This window comes from Sphaerodactylus townsendi, unplaced genomic scaffold, assembly GCF_021028975.2.
Source record: "Sphaerodactylus townsendi isolate TG3544 unplaced genomic scaffold, MPM_Stown_v2.3 scaffold_1236, whole genome shotgun sequence".
Lineage (NCBI taxonomy): Eukaryota > Metazoa > Chordata > Lepidosauria > Squamata > Sphaerodactylidae > Sphaerodactylus > Sphaerodactylus townsendi.
The window spans coordinates 1-11,024 of NW_025949778.1; the positions used below are offsets into that span (position 1 = coordinate 1).

Sequence of the window (11,024 nt, forward strand, 5' to 3'; positions counted from 1 at the left end):
CCATCCATCCATCCATCCATCCATCCATCCATCCATCCATCCATCCACACATAGAGATATAGAGATAGAGATATATAGTTTATGGGTAACCGCATTTTCTTTTTTCTTTTTCTATATTTTATTTTCTGTTACTGAATTATTTTTGAGAAAACTAATTAAAATGTTATATATTAAAAAGGAACTTCCTGGAGGTTTGGGGGGTGGAGCCTGGGAAGGGCGGGGCTTGGTGAGGGGAGGAGCCTCCGCAGGGTAGAATGTCACAGAGTCCACCCCACAAAGCAGCCATTTTCTCCAGGGCAACTGGCCTCTGTTGCCTGGAGATCACTTGCAGCACCAGGACATCTCCTGGTCCAACCTGTCAGTTGGCAACACTCTGGATGCCCAGGGTTGGCAGCTCCACCTTGGGAAGTACCTGGGAATTTGGGGGTGGAGCCTGAGGAGGGTGAGGTTTAGGAAGGGGAGGGACTTCAATGGGATATGATGCTGTAGAGTCCACTTTCCAAAGCAGCCATTTTCTCTAGGGCAGGGGTCTGCAACCTGCGGCTCTCCAGATGTTCATGGACTACAAGTCCCATCAGCCCCTGCCAGCATGGCCAATTGTAGTCCATGAACATCTGGAGAGCCGCAGGTTGCAGACCCCTGCTCTAGGGAAACCAGTCTCAGTAGTCTGGAGGTCAGTTGCAATGCCCGGAGACCTCCAGGTAGTTGGCAACTCCAGGTAGGAGCCCTGACCTCTCCCTTCCAGCGTCTCTGTCCCCGAAACATGGGCGAAGTTCAGCGACAACAACATCAAGTATTCCCAGAACGCGCGGTCCAACACGGCTACCCTCTGCAAGGAGACGGACCACACGCTGGAGAGTACCTCCGAGGAGCTGTGGAAGCAGTACACGGACACCAACCTGGCGTTCAACAGGCGCATCTCAGAGGTGGCTGAGGCCAAGAACCAGCTGCAGGCACAGCTAGCCAAGGTCAGAGGACAGGGCTGCCAAATCTGCTTTGGGGGATTCTTGGAGCTTGTGGATGGTGGGGTTGATGAGAGCACAGACCTCAGCAGAGTATAATGCCACAGGGGCCACTCTTCGAAGCTGCCGTTTTCTCCAGAGGAACTGATTCCTCAGGATCGGGCCCTGCCTGGAGGTTGGCAACCCTACCCCCTAAGCAGCAGGGGCATACCTCCCAAGGGGACAGGCGGGGCAAATGACCCTGGGCGGAACAGTGGGGGAGGGGATAAAGTCATCTCCATCCCCTTCCTTCCCTGTGCCAACCCAGCTCGGAAGAGTTGTGTTGGCGCGGGGGAGGTGCCTAAAGACAAGGCCAGCCTGCTGCCGTGGTGCTTGTTCGAGCCGCCTCCTTCCCTCCCCAGGCCCTCGGGGGTGGGGGTGGCTCGGACGGGCACCATGGTGTCAGGCCAGCTCCTGGGCCACCCACTTCAGTGCTCTGCCCTCCCACTTTCCTGCAGGCCGGCTTCTGCTCTCCCCTGGAGCCGGCCTCCCACTGCGTGGGGCTGGGGGGGATGCAGGGGCGCCCAGAGCAGGTGCTGTCCCAGGGGCCATTTCTCCCTGATACGCCTCTGCTAAGCAGTTCTACTCAGAACCCTCCTCAGGTCTTTTCAATTGAAATTTTCTCCCAAAGAAAGTGGACTGAAAGCATACTATTCCGCATGCGCAGAAGGGGCCTAAACTGTTAGAGACAATGAACATTTTTCTGTGCCGTTTCGCTTTCCCTGAAAAGTACGGTGTTTTTAGGCCTAGAAGAGAAGTAGGGCTTGGATTTATACCCCACCTTTCTCTCCTGTAAGGAGACTCAAGGTGGCTCACAAGCTCCTTTCCCTTCCTCTCCCCACAACAGCCACCTTGCAAGGTAGGTGGGCTGAGAGAGTTTGCAGAGGATTGTGACTAGCCCAAAGACACCCATCAGGCTTCATCAGGAGTGGGGAAACCAATCCGGTTTACCAGATAAGTGGCCTCTGCTCATGTGAGGAGTGGGGAATCAAACCCGGTTCTCCAGCTTAAGAGTCCACCACTCTTAAGCTCTACACCACGCTGGCACATCTATCACCAACACCATCCCAAACAGTCTGCCTTCTGAGCCTGAGAATTTATATTACACCTATTTGCTGGGACAATCCAACAGGAAAGTCTGTACTGGTGCCTCTTGAGCCATATCCCCTGCTGCCATTAATGTTCCCCGCGTACCCCCTGACACCTCTGGTCCAGAGATTGCCCTGCCCTGCGGCATTGTGGGGATGCTGTCCCACGTGGAAGACTTTGGCCGAAAGTAGATGAGTTATTGCTATCTGTGATGCTAAGCATGTAGGCCTTTGGGTTGAGAACAGAGGCGTATGGGAGGGAAATGGCACCTGGGGACAAAATCTCCTCCGGGCGCCCTCCCTGCGGGTCATGGAGCCCCGCCCCCATGGATCATGTAGCCCTGCCCCTACATAGCCCCACCCAGAGGTGGGATCCAGCAGGTTCTCACCAGTTCCCGAGAGTGGGTTACTAATTATTTGTGTGTACTGAGAAGGGGTTACTAATTGGGTCCGCTTTTCCATCTCCACGCCCTCGCCTCCCCGACAGGCATACTGCCTTTGAACGTGAAGGTTCCATATAGCAATTGCGACTAATAATGTAACTCCCTGAACTGGGTTAATCCCTTTCAGGTACAGCAATTCATTGATTCTCAGCCTTTTGTACCTTTTATCTCACCAGTCTCTATCAAAGAACCTGTGTGTTTCACCATTGCTGTGTTCAGATTTGTGAGTTGGGGCATTTTCTATAATGTGATGATGATTTAGAAATGACCTGGTGCAAAAATATTTTGGGGGGTCGTGGTGGGGTGGCTGCCCATGGGGGGGGGGCATCCAACTCAGGTTTTGCCCAGGGCTCAGGTTTGCCTAGGTACGCCTCTGCCCCCTTTACTGAGGGGGGGCTGGCGAGGGAACCTGTTACTAAAATTTTTGGATCCCACCACTGGCCCCACCCCCCATGTGCCACAGAGCCCCCCCTGCTGCCGGCTCCTGCTCTCCCCAAGGCCTTGGGAGGGCAGAAGCCTGCCTGCAGGGAGCCTCGTCTGACTTGGGCCTCCCTCAGCTCCGCCCACATAATCAAAGAGGATGATGTGGGCGGGGCTGAGGGAGACCCAAGTCAGACAAGGCAGGAGGACATCCTGCTGCCTCCTCTGATTTGGCCCCACCTCACCCATGTCGTCGCAATGTGGGCGGGGCTGAGGGGGGACCAAGTCAGATGAGGGGGAAGGGATCTGGTCATGTGGGGGGCCGATTTTGCACCCCCATGTGACCAGATTGGTTGCGCCCGGGGACATGGGTTAGCCAGGCAGATACCCCCTTGCTTGAGAACATAGCAGCTGTAATTCCAGGAGAGCTCCATGCCCTACCCATAGTTTGGCAACCTAAGCCACAGTTTGGGCCACTCACTTCAGCCCCACTGCGATATCACCGCGTGCCTCTGAAGGAAAGTGAGAAAAGGGCTTTTTAGAGAAATGGTGATTTTGACGGTGTTATTGAGTGCAAAACGAATGACGGGTTACGTTATATATTTGCACGTTGCTTGTCCAAGGAGTTCGCAAAAAATGACTTGCAGAACAAATTGGGGCGAATCCATCCTTTTCATGCTGAGTGGGAGAAATTAAATATTCTTCCTCTTCTCCACATCCTTTACAATCCTTTACATGGTGACGGAGGAAGTGTCCTGTGAAGTCCTCTGGATAGGTTTGCTGACTTCAAGTTGGGAATTTTGGGGGGGGGGGGGGGGCTGGGGGGGGGCGGGGGTTGGGGGAGGGGCTCAGCAGGGATGTGATACCACAGAGTCCATCTTCCAAAGTAGCCATTTTTCTCCAGCAGAACTGCTCTGTGTAATCTTGTTGTTTGCATAATAATGAGACAGAGCCAGTTGCTTACTGTAAATGATGTTTAGTAGCTACAAGATAGGGTAGGGGAACTTGGAGGCAAAAGAAAAGGAAAATATCTTTCTACCTTGCTAGCTTCATTAGCTAGTTCTCAGCTTGACTATTACATGGCTAACAGGCTACTAGTGGCATGTGCAGAGAGCAACAAACAATATAAACCTATATAGCCTACGTGCAGACCCGCATGTAGCCCATGCCAGGTCTGCTTGATCAATTAGGGATCAATTACCTGGTCAGTGACTTCTGACCTCACTAACTAATAAGCATGCACCAATTTTAACTCCTTCATTACTGGATTGTGTGACTGGCACTTGCCAAATACCGACAAATCCGGAGACTGGCAGGCCGACCTCTGAGCTGCACATCCCCATGTTTGTTCAATGGGCCACATCCAGAGGTGGGATCCAGCAGGTTCTCACAGGTTCCCAAGAGTAGGTTACTAATTATTTGTGTGTGCCGAGAGGGGGTGACTAAATGGTGATTTTGCCACGTGATTTTTGCCTTAGTTACACCCCTCCTCCGCTCCTCAGCAGTAGCACGCAGAACTTGAAGCAGTCTAGCAGGAGGTGCACCGGCGTGCGTGGCAGCCTGCGCCTGCGTGCATTCGTTTCCCGCCCAAGGACTGGTGCAGCGGCTGCATCCTTGCCACAGCCCCACCCAGGAATGCCCCGCCCCAGGAATGCCCGGCCACGCCCCCGTCGTGCCCTGCCCAGCCCAATTGGCGCTACGCCACAGTTTGAATCCCACCACCATGGGAACCTGTTACTAAAATTTTTGGATCCCACCACTGGCCACATCTGGTTATTTTAAAGCAGCAGAAGTTCCCAGGACAAGAGGTGTACATGGTCCATGTTGCCTCTGTTTAGGAAGATAGCATCAATCACACCAACTGGCCTGTATTTCCTAGAACAGGGGTAGGGAACCTGCGGCTCGAGAGCCGCATGCGGCTCTTCTGCCCTTGCACTGTGGCTCCACGAGCCGAGCCACCGGCTTCATCCTTGCCCGCCCTGCAGGCAGCAGGGCGGGCGCACCAACTGCCTGTGGCTGGCTGGGCCGCGCCACGGGCTTCCCCTCTCGCCTGCCCCGTTGGAGCAGGGCGGGCGCTTTCCCGGCGGCCGGCAAGGCCGAGCCGCTGGCCCCATCCTTGCCCGCCCTGCAGGCAGCAGGGCAGACACATCCATGTGCTTCTCAGAATGAGCGGAGTAAAAGGTAAAAAAACCCCAATATATATAGTGTTATCTTTATTTTAAATGTCAAAAATTATTTGCGGCTCCAAGTGTTTTCTTTTCCCATGGAAAACGGGTCCAAATGGCTCTTTGAGTGTTAAAGGTTCCCTACCCCTGTTCTAGAACATGTTCAGATTTATTTTTGTTAGCTATGTCAACAAATCCCCAGTTTGGCTGGAATTAAGTTCAGGATTTGGGAGTCTCGCGTTCCCCCACCGGTGTCCTGACATTTGGAACACAACCTCCTAATGATGCTGGTCGGTGCCGTACGATCTGGCAACTTTCTCTTCCAATCCATAAGTGCATTTTCAAAAATCATGGATGTTTTGGGTGCACCGTCTAGTGGTCGTGTGTAATCAAAAGTCCCTTGGGACAAGCTGGAAGGGACTAAGGGCAGGATCTTCCTTCCTCCACCTACGTGCCCCCCGTTCTACGTTCTTGATTTTAAAAGGGAAAAGCGGCAAGACGGCAGCTAGGAACGCTGGCTGACCTGAAAACCACACAAAACTCCCTGTCAGGGTGAAAAGACAGTCGGAAAGTTTGAGCTGAGATGCGAGTTCATGTAAAGGTCCAAATAATATTTTGTTTCAGAGCCAGACAAGAGAGAAAATTGCTGGCTGCGTATGAGTAGCCAGGTCCCTCGGGGCACGATCGGGCAGGAAGTTCTACTGTGTGACTCCCGTTTATTTCGGCAGGGTTTGGGCAAACGGACTTCCTGCTGGGTTTATTTTGAATCTGTTGTGTGGGCTGAGATTATTTGCCTGGGAAGCCCTGCTTTCCTCTGCTGTGGATTCATTGTGTGTCCTTGGACAAGGGACAGACTCTGTGAATCGAGAACAATGGCCGATAATCAGTGGCAATCATTTTCTTCACAGGGTTTATTTACTTAATGCAGGGGGGGTCCAACTCTGGCACTTCAGATGTTTGTGGACTACAGTTCCCATCAGCCCCTGCTGGCATGGCCAGTTGGCTGGTGTGGCCAGAGAGTTGGACGCCTCTGACTTAACGTCTACATCATTTTACTCCCTGATGGGGACTGGAGCAGCTTACGACATGTCCTCTTTCCCATTTTATCCTCACGAGGATCCCGTGAGGTAGGCTAGGCCGGGAATGTATGATTGGCCCTGTGGTCCCTCACTGAGCATTCAAGGCAGAGTGGGGGGTTCGAACCTGGGTCGCCTAGATCTACACGGATCCATTTCACTCCGGAAACTGCATGCGGGAGGGCTTCAGCTTGTGAAAAAGGGATGGCGGTTTCGCCTATTTTTTCCTCTCTCAAGATTGCCACTTTGCTGTTTCTTTTCATTTGCAGACCCTTCAAGAAATATTTCAGACAGAAAATACTATGATGTTGTTGGAGAGAGCTATACTCGCCAAGGAGTGCCCACTCAAAGTGGCCCAGACCCGCCTGGAAGGGAGAACGTGGCGGCCCAATATGGAGCTTTGCCGGGACATCCCCCAGTTCAAGTAAGTGCCCCACCCCCCACCCTTGTCCCCCATAGCTACAAAGGGCTGCTGAATTCCAGATCTCATTGCTTCAGAAGCCAGCAAACATGGGTAATGATGGGGTCTGAGTGACGATCAAAACCATAGAGCCAGCGAATGTACAATTAAAAGCAGCGGATGCTAATCTGGAGAACTGAGTTTGATTCCCCGCTCCTCCATAGGAGTGGCGGAGTCTTATCTGGTGAACTGGATATCCCCTGTCATACATTCACCCTTACCGCGAGAGAGGGACCTGTACCTATTCAGCTTGTGATTTTGGGACCCACGTTCAAGGCAGAGAAAAGTGCGACATCTCAATGGACCTTTTACTTAACTGGGAATTCACATTGAATAATTTAATGTGGCGTAGGAGGTTAACAGCTTGTGTATCTAATCTGGAGGAACCAGGTTTGATTCCCAGCTCTGCCGCCTGAGCTGTGGAGGCTGATCTGGGGAATTCAGATTAGCCTGGGCACTCCCACACACGCCAGCTGGGTGACCTTGGGCTAGTCACAGCTTCTCGGCGCTCTCTCAGCCCCACCCACCTCACAGGGTGTTTGTTGTGAGGGGGAAAGGGCAAGGAGATTGTAAGCCCCTTTGAGTCTCCTGCAGGAGAGAAAGGTGGGATATAAATCCAAACTCTTCTTCTTCTTCTTCTAAAGAAAAAGCTCTTCCCAAACCCTCCACGTTCCACCACAGCAGCTATGGACCATAATCGACAGAGTGCAACTATATGCTGCTGACTTGGTCTGCAACTGGATAACTGCAAATTCATTTAATAAGATCCAACTGGACGCAGAGAATCTGTGACAACTGCTGGTCTCATGGAACCATTTTGCATCGTGGCAGAAAAACACATGTCAGCTGGGTAAGGCCAGGAAACATCACAGTGAGACAGACGCATGAAGAGAGACCCCTTGAATCCTATGTTTTGTGAGAGTCAGTGCGGCATAGTAATGAAGAGCAGGGGGCTAGCATTTGGGAGACCTGGGTTTGAATCTCTGCTTGTGCCATGGAAGTTTGCAGAGGAGAACAGCTCCTTTCCCTTCCCCCCTCACAACAAACACCCTGAGAGAGCTCAGAAGAACTGTGACTAGCCCAAGGTCATCCAGCTGGCGTGTGTGGGAGTGTGCAGGCTAAACTGAATTCCTGTCAGGCCTGCGCCATTCTCAGCCAGGCAGCTTGCATGTCCACACCAAGGTCACAGATGGTTCTGCCATTATCACCACCCAAGGCTAAGGAGGCCTCCCCCTGCTTGCATGTAACTAGTCAATAGAGCTTAAATGTTCATTCTTATCTGCCTTTCTCCAAAGGACTGAACTGTCTGTCCTAAACAATGCTTCTGTTCCCACCATCCTTTCTAATGCTGATGTTATGGGAATGCGAGGGTGGGAGGATTATGGGTTGAACCTTCCTGTAACTTTCAGGTATATACCGAGGTCAGAGAGCCATACTTCAGCTTCGGCTGTCTGAGCCTTGGGCTGACACAGTTCCAATAAAGCTCTTGAAATTTTGAGTCTTGTTTGATGACCGGAGGAACAGGCCCTTACAATTCCCCAGATAAGCCTCCACAGCTCAAGCGGCAGAGCGGGGAATCAAACCCGGTTCCTCCAGATTAGAGTGCACCTGCTCTTAACCACTATGCCACTGCTGCTCCCTAATGTAGCCTGACCTACCATCACATGGTTGTTGTGAGGATAAAATGGAGAGGAGAACGAGGTTAAGTCACTTTGTGTCCCCTTAAAGAGAAGGAGGCGGGGTGCAGACAAATTCAATGAACAAAATGGTCAAAGAGAGCCATTCTTTTGAAGAAAACTCCGATAGGGCCTCTCTGCCTCCAGCTGTGGGCTGCTGCCAAAGAAAGGCCTTAGGAGTAACCATTATGGGCTGCTCAGGTTTTCCAGACATGTCTCCGCTCAGTCGTTAAGCCCGTAGCGGCTCTGATCCGCCTCCAGTCGCCCGTCGTCGGCACTCTCCTCGCCTCGTGGGCCCACTTGACATTTGCATTTGACTCCCTGCCCGCCTTCTGTCATTTGTTCAGACTCTTCCTTCTCCGTCGTCCACGTTTTATTCAGAACTGAAGTGGACACGCAGGGCTCAGCTCCGGCGTCTTCTCTTCGCACGCCTGAGAGCAGCTTTGGAAATTACCTGAAGCAAAACTGAAACCCACGAGCCCTGCCAGTGTGGGCCCGTGGACCTTCCTGTCGTTGCTGTGGGTGGCCAGAGCAGACTTTTCTTTCAGATCTGGGGGGGGGGGGGGGGGGGGCAGGGGGGGGATTTATTAATTTTATTTACTTGATTTATATTCTGTTTTTTCCCCCCAACGGGGACCCAAAGAGCTTACATTGTTCTCCCCTGTTTCATCCTCACAACAGCCCTGTGAGGTTGGTTAAGATGAAAGCATGTGACTGACCCAAGGTCACCGAGAAGAGATACCAACCTCCAGGTGGGTCTTCAGGATCTTTGGGTATTACGGCTCTTCTCCAGACTACAGAGATCAGTTTCCCAGGAGAAAATGGCTGTTTCAGAGGGGGAACTCTATTGCCTTGTACCCCACTGAGGTCCTTGTCCTCTCCAGACTCTTTCCCCAAATCTGTAGCAGTTTCCCAACCCTCCCCCCCATTTCCTGCCAGGGGCCAGGGGGAGATTGGCACCCAGCACCGAGTGAGCTTCCAAGCAAAGGCGGAGTTCCAACTTGGGTCTCTCAGATTCTACGGGCTTGCCGTATGTCAGCTGTGAGAAAGCAAAACAGAAAAGAGACCTGAATTGGCTCGATAGTATTCTCATGTTCTCTGTTTTATCCTCACAACAGCTCTGTGAGGTAGGCTAGGCCAAGACAGCGAGACCCGGACTGCAAACGAGCAAAGAAGCAGAGCTCAGAGTCAAAAGACCAATTTCAGTTGCCCATGGATGCTTTTCAGACTTGCCTGATTTGACACATAAATACTGCAAAAATGTTTTTTTTTTCTACCCTGGAGAGACAACATGAGCTGCTTTTTAACATGTGAGAAAGGAAGAAGAGAGGAGGAGGAGGAGGAGAAGAAGAAGAGTTGGATTTATATCCCCCCTTTCTCTCCTGTAAGGAGATTCAAGGGGGCTTACGATCTCCTTTCCCTTCCCACCCATCACAACAAACACCCTGTGAGGTGGGTGGGGCTGAGAGAGCTCCGAAGAACTATGACTAGCCCAAGGCCACACAGCTGATGTGTGTGGGAGTGCACAAGCGAATCTGGTTCCCCAGATAAGCCTCCACAGCTCAAGTGGCAGAGCGGGGAATCCAACCCGGTTCTCCAGATTAGAGTGCACCTGCTCTTAGCCACTATACCACGCTGGCTCTCACACTGGAAGGACAGAGACTGTGCCTAAGGATTTCTTTGTAAACACGGAGAGTGACAGACCAAAGGCTTTGTTGCTTTTGTTTGCTTACAGCTTTTTAAAAATCCTCACGCTCTTAAGCAGAAGTCATCAGTTAGAAAATCCAGGCTGATACCTACAAATCCCTTTGTGGCCTTTGGACACACAACCCCGCTGGGCCGCCTCTCCCGTGTGCTCTTCCTCAACAGCTTTCACTCATCTAAGCAGAGTCTTCTGGGGGCGGGGGGCGGGGGGCACTCTTGCAAACAGGTTTAGATCGGCAACGCTGCATCCTCACGCGTTCTGTATGGTGGCTCCCAATTTGAGGAGCCAGGTGAGGTGCCTTTATAAGGGAACTGGATTGTGGTTTAATTGTCTGAATGAGGTGCCTTTGTGGGAGGGGGCTGCTTTTAACGGTTTTGCCCTGTGATTTTATCATGTTTACAGTTTACATTGTTTAGCTGCCCTGTTGACCCTTGCGAGGGCAGAAGGGCCGGATACAAATTTTGTAAATGAAATAAATGTTAAAAACTATGATAAAAGGGAAGAATCAAAGGCTGCTGCATTGCAACAAACTGCCACCCAATGGGACTTCCTTTCCTCCCCCCCCCCCCTCCTTTTCACGTGCCTTTCTCCCAGGAACACACTGTCTTCTCGAGTACTGGGCTGCCTCACCCACCAGGAGCAGCAGTGGCGTAGGAGGTTAAGAGCTCGTGTATCTAATCTGGAGGAACCGGGTTTGATTCCCCGCTCTGCCGCCTGAGCTGTGGAGGCTTATCTGGGGAATTCAGATTAGCCTGTATACTCCCACACACGGCAGCTGGGTGACCTTGGGCTAGTCACAGCTTCTCGGAGCTCTCTCAGCCCCACCTACCTCACAGGGTGTTTGTTGTGCAGGGGGGGGGGAGGAGATTGTAAGCCCCTTTGAGAAAGGGGGAATGTAAATCCAAACTCCTCCTCCTCCTCCTCCTCCTCCTCCTCCTCCTCCTCTTCTTCTTCTTCTTCTTCTTCTTCTTCTTCTTCTTCTTCTTCTTC

General features: G+C 52.0%; 1 protein-coding gene across 1 annotated transcript; it reads left to right on the forward strand.

Moving 5' to 3' along the window:
* Positions 1-745: 745 nt before the first annotated feature.
* On the forward strand, positions 746-10,323 carry LOC125424855 (tektin-5-like; the record flags this gene model as incomplete). The annotated part of the gene is made up of 4 exons (XM_048482293.1): positions 746-968; positions 6,463-6,617; positions 9,269-9,363; positions 10,199-10,323. Coding segments are annotated over 4 exons (598 nt in total), but the record flags the coding sequence as incomplete, so codon positions are not given.
* Positions 10,324-11,024: the final 701 nt, after the last annotated feature.